The sequence below is a fragment of the Oncorhynchus mykiss genome, chromosome 19 (assembly GCF_013265735.2).
Source record: "Oncorhynchus mykiss isolate Arlee chromosome 19, USDA_OmykA_1.1, whole genome shotgun sequence".
Lineage (NCBI taxonomy): Eukaryota > Metazoa > Chordata > Actinopteri > Salmoniformes > Salmonidae > Oncorhynchus > Oncorhynchus mykiss.
This window is the reverse complement of record NC_048583.1, coordinates 50,559,376-50,576,104: the sequence shown is the minus strand read 5'-3', so window position 1 is coordinate 50,576,104 and position 16,729 is coordinate 50,559,376. Positions and strand designations below refer to the sequence as shown.

General features: G+C 41.9%; 1 protein-coding gene and 1 long non-coding RNA gene across 4 annotated transcripts in view; both read left to right on the top strand.

The window, feature by feature from the left end:
- Positions 1-4,702: 4,702 nt before the first annotated feature.
- LOC118941377 lies at positions 4,703-11,889 on the top strand. Its single transcript, XR_005037609.1, has 3 exons — positions 4,703-5,062; positions 5,515-5,602; positions 11,844-11,889. It is a non-coding gene; the product is annotated as an uncharacterized LOC118941377 (long non-coding RNA).
- A 619-nt stretch (positions 11,890-12,508) lies between these two features.
- Positions 12,509-16,729, top strand: part of LOC110498084 (gastrula zinc finger protein XlCGF57.1) — a 37,365-nt gene continuing 33,144 nt past the window's right edge. The window contains exons 1-2 of one of the 3 annotated variants that reach the window (XM_021574660.2): positions 12,509-12,661; positions 13,102-13,191. In XM_021574660.2, the coding sequence (XP_021430335.1) occupies positions 12,632-12,661; positions 13,102-13,191 (120 nt within the window). In that variant the 5' untranslated portion in view covers positions 12,509-12,631. Of the gene's footprint in view, positions 12,662-12,736; positions 12,876-13,101; positions 13,192-16,729 lie in introns of those variants that run through there. The other 2 variants (XM_021574658.2, XM_036955025.1) reach the window with 2 other exon arrangements.

Below are 16,729 nucleotides of genomic sequence, written 5' to 3'. Positions count from 1 at the left end.
CACAGCATGATTCTGCCACCACCATGCTTCACCTTAGGGATGGTACCAGGTTTCTTCCAGATGTGACGCTTGACATTCAGGCCAGAGTTCAATCTTGGTTTCATCAGACCAGAGAATCTGGTTTCACGTGGTCTAAGAGTCCTTTAGGTGCCTTTTGGCAAACTCCAAGTGGATGGACTCCAAACAAGTTGAAGAAACATCTCAAGGATGATCCGTGTAAACTGGATGCACCTGTGGTAAATTTAAATTGATTGGACATGATTTGGAAAGGCACACAGCTGCCTATATAAGGTCCCACAGATTGTATTTATTATGGATCCAAGGCGGCAGCTACCCTTCCTGGGCTCCAGCAACATTAAGGCAGTTTAAAAACATTTTCACAACAGTGTTCCCTCAGGCACCTACTCTAACCACTACCCCATATCTACAGTACAAAATCCATGTGTACGGTGCTTATGTTATCGTGTGTGTGTATGCATGTCTGTGCCTATGTTTGTGCTGCTTCACGGTCCCTGCTGTTCCATAAGGTGTATTTTTATGTGTTTTTAAATAAATACAATTTTACTGCTTTCATCAGTTACTTGATGTGGAATTGATTTCCTTGGAGTCATGGCTCTATGTAGTACTGTGTGCCTCCCATAGTCTCTTCTGGACTTGGGGACTGTGAAGAGACTTCTTACGGCATGTCTTGTGGGGTATGCATGTGTGTCCGAGCTGTAGTTCAAACAGACAGCTCGGTGCATTCAATATGTTTAATTCAACGTTGCATTCAACCTCTCATAAATACAAGTAGTGATGAAGTCAATCTCTCCTCTACTTTGACAAAGGAGAGATTGACATGCATATTATTATAATTAGTTCTCTGTGTACATCCAAGGGCCAGCTGTGCTGCCCTGTTTTGAGCCAATTGCAATTTTCCCCAGTCCCTTTTTGTGGCACCTGACCACACGACTAAACAGTAGTCAAGGTGCGACAAAACTAGGTCCTGTAGGACCTGCCTTGTTGATAGTGCTGTCAAGAAGGTAGAGCAGTGCTTTATCATGGACATACTTATCCCCATCTTAGCTACTGTTGTATCAATATGTTTTCACCATGACCGTTTACAATCCAGGGTTACTCCAAGCAGTTAAGTCACCTCAACTTGCTCAATTTCCACATTATTTATTACAGGATTTAGTTGGGGTTTAGTGAATGATTTGTCCCAGATACAATGCTTTTAGTTTTAGTCCTAAATATTTCTAACTTATTCCTTGCCAACCACTCTAAAACTAACTGCAGCTCTATAAGGGTTGCAGTCATTTCAGTCGCTGTAGTAGCTGATATGTATGGTGTTGAGTCATACGCATGCATAGACATACTGGCTTTACTCAGTCAGTGGCATTTCATTAGTAAAGATTGAAATAAATGAAGGGGCCTAGACAGCTTCCATGGGGAATTCCTGATTGTGTTGGAGAGGCTTTCATTAAAGAACACTGTGTTCTGTTAGACAGGTAGCTCTTTATTCACAATATAGCAGGGGGTGTAAAGCCATAACACACATGTTGTTCCAGCAGCAGACTATGATAATGTCAAAGCCGCACTGAAGTCTAACAAAACAGCCCCCCCAATATTTTTATCAATTTGTCAATTTCTTTCAACCAATCAGTCAGTTGTGTAAGTGCTGTGCTTGTTGAATGTCCTTCCCTATAAGCATGCTGAAAGTTTATAAAAAATGTTTACTGTAAAATAGCATTGTATCTGGTCAAACACAATTTTTTTTAAAATTTACTAAGGGTTGATTACTTTTTCTTCCCTCCAAGTCTGGGGGCACACACTTCCTATTTGCCATGTCATCCACTATTATCCTCAGTAATTTTCCCTCCAAGTTGTCAGACTCCAGTGGCTTGTCATTGTTGATGGACAATCATTTTTTCACCTCTTCCACACTCACTTTACGGAATTCTAAATTACAATGCTTGTCTTTAATTAATTTGGTCAGATATACTTGAATGTGTAGTGTCAGCGTTTGTTGCTGGCATGTCATGCCTAAGTTTGATTATCTTGCCAATGAAATAATCATTAAAGTAGTTTGCAATATCAGTTGGTTTTGTGATGAATGAGCCATTTGATTAAATTAATGATGTAGCTGAGTTAGCTTTTTTCCCCAAAAATTTCATTTAAGGTGCTCCAAAGCTTTTTACTATCATTCTTCATGTCATTTATCTTTGTTTCATAGTGTAGTTTATTCTTCTTTTTATTCACATGATTTGTCAATTTGCCATACGTTTGCCAATTGGCTGTGCTCCCAGACTTATTTGCCATTCCTTGTGCCTCATCCCTCACAACCATAACATTGTTAAATTCCTCATCAATCCACTGGGATTTTACAGTTTTTAGAGTCATTTTCTTAATGGGTGTGTGCTTATTAGTAACTGGAATAAGCCATTTAAATGTGCCAAGTGCAACATCTGTTTACTCATTACACACCATGGACCAACAAATATTCTTTACATGAACAAAATAGGAATCACTACAAAACGTATTGTATGTCCTCTCATACACAATATTAGGCCTAGACTTTGGAACTTTGGTTTTCCTAGGTATAGCTCCTATATTGTGATCAATACACCCGATGGATCTGGATACTGCTTTCAAGCTAATTTCTGTAGCATTAGTAAAGATGTGATCAATGCATGTTGATTTCATTCCTGTGCTGTTTGTAACTACCCTGGTGGGTTGATTGATAACCTGAACCATGTTGCAGGCACTGGTTAGTTTGAAGTTGTTTCTTGAGTGGGCAGCTTGATGAAAGCCAGTCTATTTAAATCACCCAGAAAATCTACCTCTGTTAATATTGCATACATTGTCAAGCATTTCACATGTTATCCAGATACTGACTGTTAGCAGTTGGTCTCTTGCCGCTTCCCACAAGAATAGGCTTTAGGTGAGGCAGATGAACCTGTAGCCATATTACTTCAACAGTATTTAACATGAGGTCATCTCAAATCTTTATATTTTAAATTTATTTAACCTTTATTTAACTAGGCAAGTCAGTTAAGATCAAATTCTTATTTACAATGACGGCCTACCCTGGCCAAACCCGGACAACGCTGGGTAAATTGTGGGACGCCCAATCACAGCTGGTTGTGATACAGCCTGGAATTGAACCAGGGTGTCTGTAGTGACGCCTCAAGCACTGAGATGCAGTGCCTTAGACCGCTGCACCACTCGGGAGCCCCTTCACAGGAATGTGGTTCTGATTATGAACAGCAACACCTCCACCATTGGTATTTCATGTAAATGTTATAACCTTGTATTGCTACAATACAACTCTATCATCAAAGGTATTATCTAAGTGAATTTCAGATATAGTCAGATTATGAATGTCACCTGTAACTAGCAAATGATTGATTTCATGAACCTTGTTTCTTAAGCTACATATGTTAACGTGGGCTGTTTTGAGCACTTTTCTTCTGGGATGCTTACTTGTTTTCATTGCTTTACTGGGGAGCTTAGCAGAAGTAGATATGTCCATGTTATTTATGTTAGTGCAGGGTGAGCTGCAGACAGTGGACTTCCTTCTAGGGCACACCGCCTCAGTGCTAACAGTATAAATCTGGTTCATAAGCACATGATTACTGCATACAATAGCTGTAGGATCAGCAGAGGCATTCAGTACAGTTAGAGAGACATCAATTAGGTTACCTTTATTGTGTCTACCAACAACCCTGGCGTATTGTATATTTGCCACTATGTTAGGGATTAGCTGATCTGGGCTTGGGTCATTGTTTGAACGCGGCAGGGTAGCCTAGTGGTTAGAGTGTTGGACTAGTAACCGGAAGATTACACTTGGAGTTTGCCAAAAGGCACCTAAAGGACTCTCAGACCATGAGAACAAAATTCTCTGGTCTGATGAAACCAAGATTGAAAACTTTGGCCTGAATGCCAAGAGTCACGTTTGGAGGAAACCTGGCACCATCCCTATGGTGAAGCATGGTGGTGGCAGCATCATGCTGTGGGGATGTTTTTCAGTGGCAGGGACTGGGAGACTAGTCAGGATCGAGAGAAAGATGAACGGAGCAAAGTATAGAGAGATCCTTGATGAAAATCTGCTGCAGAGCGCTCAGGACCTCAGACTGGGGTGAATGTTCACCTTCCAACAGGACAATGATCCTAAGCACACAGCCAAGACAACCCAAGAGTGGCTTTGGGAGAAGTCTCTGAATGTCCTTGAGGCCGGACTTGAACCCGATCGAACATCACTGGAGAAACCTGAAAATAGCTGTAGAGCGACGCACCCCATCCAACCTGATAAAGCTTAAGAGGATCTGCAGAGAAGAATGGGAGAAACTCCTTAAATAGGTGTGCCAAGCTTGTAGCGTCATACCCAAGAAGAATCGAGGCTGTAATCGCTGCCATACAGTCCCATGATTAGGCTAGATTAATAGGACTATTGTTCAACCCATATTGTACACTTTTTTCCACCTTCCAATATTTAATGTATTGAAATTGAATATGACAATTTTCAGGATGAATCAAACCACTTTTTTTATTCATCAATATATTTTGTGGGTGAAGAGTCTCCAAACCTGTTTTTTTTTTTATTATGATTCATACATACAAACTTTCCTAACCTTCAAATTTGTCCAAAAAATGTACAAAATCAAGAGTATTTTTTTATCTGCCAGTTGGTGCAGAAATGGAGCTGAATATTCTTATATTTAGATTGCTTTCTTTCACTGATCCCTATATACTGAACTCTGTTCCCCAGGCGCCGATGACGTGTGTCTATTAAGGCAGCCCACTGCACCGCTCCGATTCAGAGGGGTTGGGTTAAATGCGGAAGACACATTTCAGTTGAATGACAACTAGGTTGTCGACTAGGTTGTTTTCTGGTGTCGACAAAAGTCTAATTAAGAGGTACACCGTATTTAAAGGGATGTACTGAAAACCCTATTAAATGAAAATTCCATGAGAAAATCTGTTGGCCAGCAAGTGGGCGGGTTTTCAGTGGTTGAATTAAAATGTATTCAGCGCACACAAGAGAACCAGGCCTGCAAAGCACATTACGCACCTGCATAAGGTAAGTCTGAATACCAACTACTGAGAAGTGCGTAGGAAAGATGTGCATGGGAAAGAGTACATTTCCTAAATCTGAATCAGGCCTGTATTGTTTTGTAAAATGCCAAATAGTTTGGTGTCTTGTGAACGCAGTTTTGAAAACCGACAACATTGTTCCAAACTATGCTTGTATGTGATTGAGAAAAACAACATAAGGTCAATGGTAGTTCAAACCTAGTTAAATGCTGAATGAATTACATAAAATGTATGTGTACTTAAAGCTACAGTATGTATCCTTTTTGAGCGACCCGACCAAGTAAAAAAAAATCTGGACATAAAGCAGTTCAAGCAAGTAAAGACTATATGCAATCAATTAAAGTTATACAGTTTAGTATATTAATACAGGTCCGCTAGAATGTTTCTTACTGACTGGAGGAAGCCCCTTCATGCTGTCTGTCTTCCTGATTATTGCAGATTGTTCCTGCTCCTCTTCATTAGGCTGAAACACACCACCTCTCTTTCCTGCCACCATGTCCTCCATCTTCTCCAGCAGCTCTGTGACGTGAGTGACATCACCCCTGTTCTCATTATTCAGGACATGATAACTGTTTCCACATTTCTCAACAAGCCACTGGAGGGCCTCCCCTTCTCTCAATGTGCTGCTCAATGGTTGTGTCTCCCAGACAGTCCCCATAGGTGAACAGCACTATAGTGTGACTCCAGACTTTCTCACTGAGAAGATCCAGGCGTTCCTCTATTGATCTTCTGTGTTTCTCAGTGAATGAATGATCCCCTCATATGACCAGGAGGAGAGTGTGGGATCCTGGGGGACATAGAAACACACTGAGCACAATCTCCTGTTTAACCAGCTCAGGAGTTTCCACTAAGGGAACAACGTTTTTTGTTGTTGTAAATTCCCATGGAACAACCCCATGGGACACAAAGCAAATCATTATTTGGACACGTGCAATATGTTTTAATCATCTGAGAGTTATAAAAACACTAAAGTTAACATAGGTGTGTACAATGACTTATCTGTACCATGCTCTGAGGAAAAAGTTAGACATTATTGCTGTTTATATGACATTATATATCACAAAATGTTATTAGTCACATGCGCCTTACAGTGAAATGCTTACTTACGAGTCCCTAACCATCAATGCAGTTTATATACAGTATATTTAAAAATATATATATGAATAAGAAACAAAAGTAACAAGTCATTAAAGAGCAGCAGTAAAATAACAATAGCAAGACTATATACAGGCGGGTACCGGTACTGAGTCAATATGCAGGGGCACCGGTTAGTTGAGGTAATATGTACATGTAGGTTGAGTTATTAAAGTGATTATGCATAGATGATAACAACAGAGAGTAGCAGCGGTGTAAAAGAGGGGGGGGGGGGGGGGCAATGCAAATATTCTGGGTAGACATTTGATTAGGTGTTCAGGAGTCTTATGGCTTGAGGGTAGAAGCTGGTTTGAAGCCTCTTGGACCTAGACTTGGCACTCCGGTACCACTTGCCGTGCGGTAGCAGAGAGAACAGTCTATGACTAGGATGGCTGGAGTCTGACAATTTTTAGGGCCTTCCTCTGACGCCGCCTGGTACAGTGAGGGAAAAAAGTATTTGATCCCCTGCTGATTTTGTTCATTTGCCCACTGACAAAGTCTATCATTTTAATGGTAGGTTTATTTTAACAGTGAGAGACAGAATAACCAAAACAAATCAGAAAAATGCATGTCAAAAATGTTATACATTTATTTGCATTTTAATGAGGGAAATAAGTATTTGACCCCTCTGCAAAACATGACTTAGTACTTGGCAATCACAGAGGTCAGATGTTTCTTGTAGTTGGCCACCAGGTTTGCACACATCTCAGGAGGGATTTTCTCCCACTCCTCTTTGCAGATCTTCTCAAAGTCATTAAGGTTTCAAGGTTGACGTTTGGCAACTCGAACCTTCAGCTCCCTCCACAGATTTTCTATGGGATTAAGGTCTGGAGTCTGGCTAGGCCACTCCAGGACCTAAATGTGCTTCTTCTTGAGCCACTCCTTTGTTGCCTTGGCCGTGTGTTTTGGGTCATTGTCATGCTGGAATACCCATCCACAACCCATTTTCAATGCCCTGGCTGAGGGAAGGAGGTTCTCACCCAAGATTTGACGGTACATAGCTCCGTCTATCGTCCCTTTGATGCGGTGACGTTGTCCTGTCCCCTTAGCAGAAAAACACCCCCAAAGCATAATGTTTCCACCTCCATGTTTGACGGTGGGGATGGTGTTCTTGGGGTCATAGGCAGCATTCCTCCTCCTCCAAACACGGCGAGTTGATGCCAAAGAGCTCCATTTTGGTCTCATCTGACCACAACACTTTCACCCAGTTGTCCTCTGAGATATTCAAATGTTCATCAGCAAACTTCAGACGGGCATGTATATGTGCTTTCTTGAGCAGGGAGACCTTGCGGGCACTGCAGGATTTCAGTCCTTCACGGCGTAGTGTTACCAATTGTTTTCTTGGTGACTATGGTCCCAGCTGCCTTGAGATCATTGACAAGATCCTCCCGTGTAGTTCTGGGCTGATTCCTCACCGTTCTCATGATCATTGCAACTCCACAAGGTGAGATCTTGCATGGAGCCCCAGGCTGAGGGAGATTGACAGTTATTTTGTGTTTCTTCCAACAGTTGTTACCTTCTCACCATGCTTGGCGATGGTCTTGAAGCCCATTCCAGCCTTGTGTAGGTCTACAATCTTGTCCCTGACATCCTTGATGAGCTCTTTGGTCTTGGCCATGGTGGAGAGTTTGGAATCTGATTGATTGATTGCTTCTGTGGACAGGTGTCTTTTATACAGGTAACAACCTGAGATTAGGAGCACTCCCTTTAAGAGTGTGCTCCTAATCTCAGCTCGTTACCTGTATAAAAGACACCTGTGAGCCAGAAATCTTTCTGATTGAGAGGGGGTCAAATACTTATTTCCCTCATTAAAATGCAAATCAATTTATAACATTTTTGACGTGCGTTTTTCTGGATTTTTTGTTGTTATTGTGTCTCTCACTGTTCCAATAAACCTACCATTAAAATTATAGACTGTCATTTCTTTGTCAGTGGGCAAACGTACAAAATCAGCAGGGGATCAAATACTTTTTTCCCTCACTGTATAGAGGTCCTGGATGGCAGGAAACTTTGCCCTAGTGATGTACTGGGCCATACGCATTATCCTCTGTAGTGCCTTGCGGTCGGAGGCTGAGCAGTTGCCATACCAGGCAGTGATGCAACCAGTGCTCTCGATGGTGCAGCTGTAGAACCTTTTGAGGATCTGAGGACCCATGCCAAATCTTTTCAGTCTCCTGAGGGGGAATAGGTTTTGTCGTGCCCTCTTTACGACTGTCTTGGTGTGCTTGGACCATGTTAGTTTATTGGTGATATAAACACCAAGGAACTTGAAGCTCTCAACCTGCTCCACTATATCCCGTTAGGTAGTCTACATTATTAAGGGGGTAGAATTTAATAAGTATGTCTTATCTATTAGTGATCTGAGGGTCTCTCTCTGTTCCTGAACCTTCATCAGTCTCTGTTTTGCTCTCTCTTCCTCTACCTTCTTTCTCTCTTCTTTCTTCTCTAGTCTCTTTCTCTTTATCTAATAATGGCCTCCTCTGTTTCCTGACACCGCCTCCTCTGTTTCCTGACACCGCCTCCTCTGTTTCCTGACACCGCCTCCTCTGTTTCCTGACACCGCCTCCTCTGTTTCCTGACACCGTCACCGTCTTTCTTCTCCAGCAGCTCTGTGACATCATTTTTTAACAAGCCACTGGAGGACCTTCCCTTCACTCTCAATGTGCCGCTCAATGGTTGAGTCTCCCAAGTGGTGAACAGCACAATAGTGTGACTCCAGACTCTCTCACTGAGAAGCTCCAGGTGTTCCTCTACTACTCTGTTTCTCAGTGAATGAATCATTGACTTGATTTATTTTCTATTTCACCTTTATTTAACCAGGTAGGCTAGTTGAGAACAAGTTCTCATCTACAACTGTGACCTGGCCAAGATAAAGCAAAGCAGTGTGACACAGAACAACACAGAGTTACACATGGAATAACATGGAATAAACAATAAACAAGCCAATAACACAAACAAGTCACTGATACAGTAGAAAAAAGAAAGTCTATATACAGTGTGTGCAAAAGGCATGAGGAGGTAGGCAATAAATAGTCCATAGTAGTGAAGAATTACAATTTAGCAGATTAACACTGGAGTGATAAATGAGCAGATGATGATGTGCAAGTAGAGATACTGGTGTGCTAAAGAGCAGAAAAGTAAATAAAAACAATATGGGGATGAGGTAGGTAGATTGGGTGGGCTATTGACAGATGGACTATGTACAGCTGCAGCGATCGGTTAGCTGCTCAGATAGCTGATGTTTAAAGTTGGTGAGGGAAATATAAGTCTCCAGCTTCAGCCATTTTTGCAATTCGTTCCAGTTACAAAACGGATGGCACTGTGATAAACTGCATCCAGTTTTCTGAGTAGAGTATTGGAAGCTATTTTGTAGATGACATCGCCGAAGTCGAGGATCGGTAGGATAGTCAGTTTTACTAGGGTAAGTTTGGCGGCGTGAGTGAAGGAGGCTTTGTTGCGAAATAGAAAGCCGATTCTAGATTTGATTTTGGATTGGAGGTGTTTAATATGAGTCTGGAAGGAGAGTTAACAGTCTAGCCAGACACCTAGGTATTTATAGTTGTCCACATATTCTAGGTCAGAACCGTCCAGGGTGCTGATGCTAGTTGGGCGGGCAGGTGCGGGCAGCGAACGGTTGAAGAGCATGCATTTGGTTTTACTAGCGTTTAAGAGAAGTTTTAGGCCACGGAAGGAGTGTTGTATGGCATTGAAGCTCGTTTGGAGGTTTGTTAGCACAGTGTCCAAGGAAGGGCCAGAAGTATACAGACTGCTATGACCAGGAGGAGAGTGTAAGATCCTGGAGGACACAGAGACACACTGAGCACAATCTCCTGTTTAAACCAGTTCAGGACTACACTACAGTGGCAATGTGACTTGCCTCTGTGCTACTTCTCCCTGTCTCTTCACACACTGAGCAGCTGTCCTCAGGTCAAACTCCTCTCTGCCCAAGATGGTGTTTCCTGCTGAACTCTTTCCAGCTCTTCTGTATCTCAGCAGGACCATCTTCAGCTCTGTGTCTGTGTCTGTCTGTGTGTCTGTCTGTGTGTCTGTCCGTCTGTCCGTCCGGTCGGTCGGTCGTAGAATTCTACATTGTAGAATAATAGTAAAGGCATCAAAATCATGGAATAACACATATGAGATCATGTAGTAACCAAAAAAGTGTTAAACTAAAAATATTTGTGATTACTCAAATAGCCACCCTTTGCCTTCATGACAGCTTTGCATACTCTTGTCATTCTCTCAGCCAGCATCATGACGAATGCATTTCCAACAGTCTTGAAAGAGTTCCCACATATGCTGAGCACTTGTTGTCCAACTCATCCCAAACCATCTCAATTGGGTTGAGGTCGGGTGATTGTGGAGGCCAGGTCATCTGATGCAGAACTCAATCACTCTCCTTCTTGGTCAAATAGCCGTTACACAGCTTGAAGGTGTGTTGGGTCATTGTCCTGTTGAAAAACAAATGATAGTCCCACTAAGCGCAAACCAGATGTGATGGCGTTTCGCTTCAGAATGCTGTAGTAGCCATGCTGGTTAAGTGTGCCTTGAATTCTAAATAAATCTCAGACAGTGACACCAGCAAAGCACCCTCACACCATCACACTTCCTCCTCCGTGCTTCACGGTGGGAACGACACATGCGGAGATCATCCATTCACCTATTCTGCGTCTCACAAAGATATGGTGGTTGGAACCAAAAATCTATATTTTGGACTATATTTTGGAAAAAAGTCCATTGCTCGTGTTTCTTGGCCCAAGCAACCCCTTTCTTCTTATAGGTCCTTTAGTAGCGTTTTTCGTCCAGCAATTTGACAATGAAGGCCTGATTCACACAGTCTCCACTGAACAGTTGATATTGAGATGTGTCTGTTACTTGAACTCTGTGAAGCATTTATTTGGGCTGCAATCTGAGGTGCAGTTACCTCTAAAGAACGTATTCTCTGCAGCAGAAGTAAATCTGGGTCTTAAAGTAATGATGGACTGTCATTTGTCTTTACATTTTTGAGCTGTTCTTGACATAATATTGACTTGGTCTTTTACCAAATAGGGCTATCTTCTGTAGACCACCTCTACCTTGTCACAAAACAACTGATTGGCTCAAACGCATTAAGGAAAGAAATTCAACAAATGAACTTTAACAATGCACACCTGTTAATTAAAATGCATTTCACCTCATGAAGCTGGTTGAGAGAATTCCAAGAGTGTGCAAAGCTGTCATCAAGGCAAAGGGTGGCTACTTTGAAGAATCTCAAATGTAAAATATATTTTGATTTGTTTATCACCTCTTTGGTTACTACATGATTCCATCTGTGTTATTTGATAGTTGTGATGTCTTCACTACTATTATTTTCAAAGGCTAATTGATCATTAGAAAACCCTTTTGCAATTATGTTAGCAGAGCTGAAAAGTGTTCTGCTGATTAAAGAAGCAATAAAACTGGCCTTTAGACTAGTTGAGTATCTGGAGCATCAGTATTTGTGGGTTCGATTACAGGCTCAAAAATGCCAGAAACAAAGAACTTTCTTCTGAAACTCATCTGTCTATTCTTGTTCTGAGAAATTAAGGCTATTCCATGTGAGACATTGTCAAGAAACTGAAGATCTCATACAACATTGTGTCCTACTCCCTTCACAGAACAGCGCAAACTGACTCTAACCAGAATAGAAAGAGGAGTGGGAGGCCCCGGTGCACAACTGAGCAAGAGGGCAAGTACATTAGAGTGTCTAGTTTGAGAAAAGGACGCCTCACAAGTCCTCAATTGGCAGCTGTGCAGCAACACTCCCCATCCAACGTGACAGAGCTTGAGAGGATCTTCAGAGAAGAATGGGAAAAACCCCAAATACAGGTGTGCCAAGCTTGTATAGGCATACCCAAGAAGACTTGATGCTGTAATCGCTGCCAAAGGTGCTTCAACAAAGTACTGAGTAAAGGATCTGAAAACTTGTGTAAATGTGATATTTTATTTTTTTATTAGCAAAACAAAAATAAACTGGTTTTGCTTTGTCATTATGGGGTATTGTGTGTAGATTGATGAGGGAATAATACATTTAAAAAATAGAGTAAGGCTGTAACGTAACAAAATGTGGAAAAATTAAAGTGGTGTGAATACTTTCCGAAGGCACTGTATGTTTAAAATGCACGATTATCATGTTGCTATCTGAATGTTTAAAAACTTTTGTCGTATCCCACTTTGATTTTGTTGGATCACATGATTTTCTGTGAATAATTCGGGATGAGTTTGGCCTAAAATTGTGTAGTATGACCACTTCATGAGGATAATAGAATCTCTTAAGGAAATGTATTTTGTGACTCCCAGATGTCATTATACTCCCGTACGGACAGAGGGCGATATTGCGATGCACCAGCAATTCACTGCACACACTAGCAAAGAGAGAGGATGAGAAGCTTCTGTTCATGCTACGATGGCGTCAGAAGTGAAACCTGTCTTTGAGGTACGTTTCCACTCAGCAAACTTTAAAGATAAAATCAGTTAGAATGTATATTTTTTTAAGTACCTAAAAATTATCGTTTTATGTGCCTCATCACAATAAAATACTGCGTAGTGTTTGAACGCTCGTGCAGGATTACCAACTAATTGTGTTTGTTGTGGAATGCAGCTAGCCACGCGGCTGTTTTCATTTGGCTGACTGGCTTCTTGTATGACATGTTAAGTGTGCAATTGGTTGCGTATTGCAGAAGTGCATAATTGTATCGACTTATGTCATAATGATTTCATTTTTCAGCAAAAAAACTCATTGGCCTTTTTATAATTCTAAATGGAGATGTCCTATCATCAGTGAGGGGTTGATCGTGCTACTCTGTTGCAATTTTGATGTTTTCCTTTGTCTTGTTTGTTATTATGCTTTTAACTAATACATGTTTTCTGCAACAGGAGAACACTGCACTAGGATTCCTGTATAGGCTGATGAATGGGGCGTTTCAGGACAGAGACTCCAAAGATTCCGTTTTCTCCAAGGCTAATGTAAGCAGTGCTAATCACATCAGCGTTGCGTCGGCAACACTAAAAAAAGTAATTCCGGGTTACGGAATTTCAGAAATTGTCCCAATATAAGTCCCCCACGTAATAGTAGAAAATTATAATTAACCTGTATTTATTTATGATACATGTACAGTAATTGTCTAAACATTAACTATTATTAATATTTGTTCATATTTAAGTGACATTTGCATTAGATTTGGGGTTTAGGATGGTCAAATAAATGGTCAAATAATGGTCAAATAAATGCCCCCAATGCTAATCATTGTACATGGAATACATATTGGCTTATGCCTGCCCATACCATAACCCCACTGCCACCATGGGGCACTCTGTTCACGATGTTGACATCAGCTAACCGCTAGCCCACACAACTCCATACACACTCTGCCATCTGCCCGGTACAGCTGAAACCGGGATTCTTCTTTGAAGAGCACACTTCTCCAGCGTGACAGTGGCCATCGAAGGTGGGACGTTTTCTGACAGTTTGTTCAGAAATTCAATGGTTGTCCAAACCCACAGTTTCATCAGCTGTCCGGGTGACTGGTCTCTGACTATCCCGCAGGTGAAGAAGCCGGATGTGGAGGTCCTGGACTGGCTTGGTTATACGTGGTCTGAGGTTTTGCGGCCAGTTGGACTTAGTGCCAAATTCTCTAAAATGATGTTGGAGGTGGCTTATGGTAGATAAATTAACACAATTCTCTGGCAACAGCTCTGGTGGACATTCCTGTAGTCTGCATGTCAATTGCACGCTCCTTTAAAACATCTATGGCATTGCTGTGTGACAAAACTGCACATTTTAGAGTGGCCTTTTATTGTCCCCAGTACAAGGTGCACCTGTGTAATGATCATGCTGGTTAATCAGCTTCTTGATTTGCCACACCTGTCAGATGGATGGATTATCTTGGAGGAGAAATGCTCACTAACAGGGATGTTTACAATTTGAGAGAACTAAGCTTTTTGTGTGTATGGAACACGTCATATGTTTTATTTCAGCTCATGAAACATGGGACCAACATTTGACATGTTAAGTTTATAATTTTGTTCAATAATACGGAGTATTGCTAATAGAGCAAAATCTATTCTGGGTGCCGCAGTAAAAGTAATGTAGGGAATACTCAGTAGGGTCTGTAGAATGTATATATGATGTCATTTCATCGGGCTGTGAATAATACAGAGTGTTGCCGGCCTTTCACTGTTTTTAAAATGAGGTGTCTGGACACTATGGTACAAATATAGCACTGTTTCAGGAAAAATAAATTGTGCTGAAATCGAAGTGGGGTGGGTAGTACTCAAGTCAGGTCTGTAGACTCTATATACAGTGAATTCGGAATGTCCTATTCTTTTCCAGGAGCTGATTTAGAGGCTGGAGTACTGCTGAAAGGTTTGGGAGGAATCTTCTATAGTAATTGATCAGTCCCGTGAAAGATCTCACTTCTGTGATATTTTGTGGTCGTGGTGCCTGTACCACTGCCTCGATTTTGTCCTGTGTTTTGTGCAATCCATTGCAGTCAATTTCATGTCCACAGAAGACAATCTTGTCTTTGAAGAACTCCCACTTCTGTAAGTTTGCCTGTAGACCATACTCTTTCAGTCTTTTCAGGACCTTTTCCAGGTTAGCTAGGTGCACTTTGTCGGTGCGTCCTGTTATGATCATGTCATCCAGGATACACTGGGTTCCTGGGATTCCTTGCAAAATCGGGTCAATAGTTCGTTGCCAAATGGCTGGGGCTGATGCAATGCCAAAAACCAGGCGGTTATACCTGTATAGACCTTTGTGTGTGTTTATGGTCAGGTACTGTTTGGAGCTCTCTTCAACCGGTAGCTGCAGGTAAGCCTGTTTCAGATCGATTTTACTGAAGTGTTTCCCACCAGCTAGTGCAGCAAAGATGTCATCTAGACGTGGTAGGGGGTATTGGTCCACATGCAACATTGAATTCACAGTTACCTTGAAGTCCCCACACATTCTAACAGACCTATCTTTCTTCACAATAGGAACTATGGGTGTGGCCCATTCGCTTCTGTCCACTTTCGTCAGGATCCCTGTATCCTGCAAGTGATCGATTTCCGCTTCCACCTTTGGTCTCAGGGAGTATGGAACAGATCTGGCTTTGCAGAATTTTGTTGTTGCGTCATCTCTTAGTACAAGTTTTGATGTGAAGCCTTTTACTGTTCCCATCTGATCACTGAAAACTGTGTTGTATTTCTTCCACAAGTGTTCCAGTGTTTGGTCTGTGCCTTTCTCTTTGGACTGGAACGAATGGAGCATTTTCAAGTCACACCAGTTCAGCTTTATTTTTGAAAGCCATTCCCTGCCAAATAATGGGGGGCCAGTTCCAGGCACCACATACAGCTGTAACTGCTGTGTTTGCCCCCCATAATGCACTCTGACCTGCAACGCCCCCATTGGGCTCAATCTCTCTCCTGAGTATGTCATCAGCAACACATTTGTGTTCTTCAGCTTTATAGCCTTAAAGTGCTCATTGTAGACGGTAGTGGAAATTATAGACACTGCAGATCCTGTGTCCAGCTCCATTTTGAGGGGTTTGCCTTCGATATCTGGTGTTACCCATATTATGCTACTGCTGGGAGAAGTCACTGTGTTTAACTCCATTGTACCAATTAATCATTCATCTGAATCACTGCCACTGTTCTCTGCTAGTGCATTCACAGACCCTTTAATTTTCTCAGTTTTCCTGTTGTGACTGAATTTTGCTTTGCATTCTCTTTGAATGTGCCCCCTTCTACTGCATTTGTGACAAATTTCGTCTTTGAAACGGCAGTCTTCTGCTCTGTGACCATCTGTCACACCTGTTGCATTTTTCGGCCACACGGGGGCGCTGTCGGCTGCGTGAGAACTTGTGCAGGGAAATTTGTGACCGGTCAGTACTTCTTTTACTTTGCAACTCAAATGCACCTTTAGCCGCGATTTCCATAGCCACAGCAATTTCAACCGCCTTTGCAAACGTGAGCTCTGATTCTGTGAGCAAACGTTTTTGAATATGTTCATGTTTAGGTTCTCTCCAAACTGGCAATGTTCAGACAGTTTCTTTAACTCTGCTACATATGTACTAACACCTTCCCCCTCATTCTGATCTCGCTTGTGGAAAGGAAAACGTTCCGCGATGAGGAGTGGTTTAGGTGATTTTTGTAATATCTCCACAATCTCTGTGAATGTTTTATTTGAGGGCTTCAGAGGGGCAGTCAGATCTCTTAACAAACTGTATGTTTTTGGGCCAATTAAACTCAACAACGCTGGTACTCTTTTGTTATCAGCAATGTCGTTTGCAATGCAGTACTGTTCCAGTCGTTCAATGTAAGTTGCCCAGTTTTCTTGCGTGTCATCAAACACATATATTTTTCCGATGCTAGCCATTCTCTTTACCTCCGGCTCCACGGGTCTTTGATCTGCCGCCTCGTTCTCGTCAGCTCTCCCCTCGTCTTCACTGCTTGCTAGCTGTTGTGCTACAGGGTCAAAATCTTCCTCTCTTCCTACGAACTCCATCTGTATTCGTGATGCACA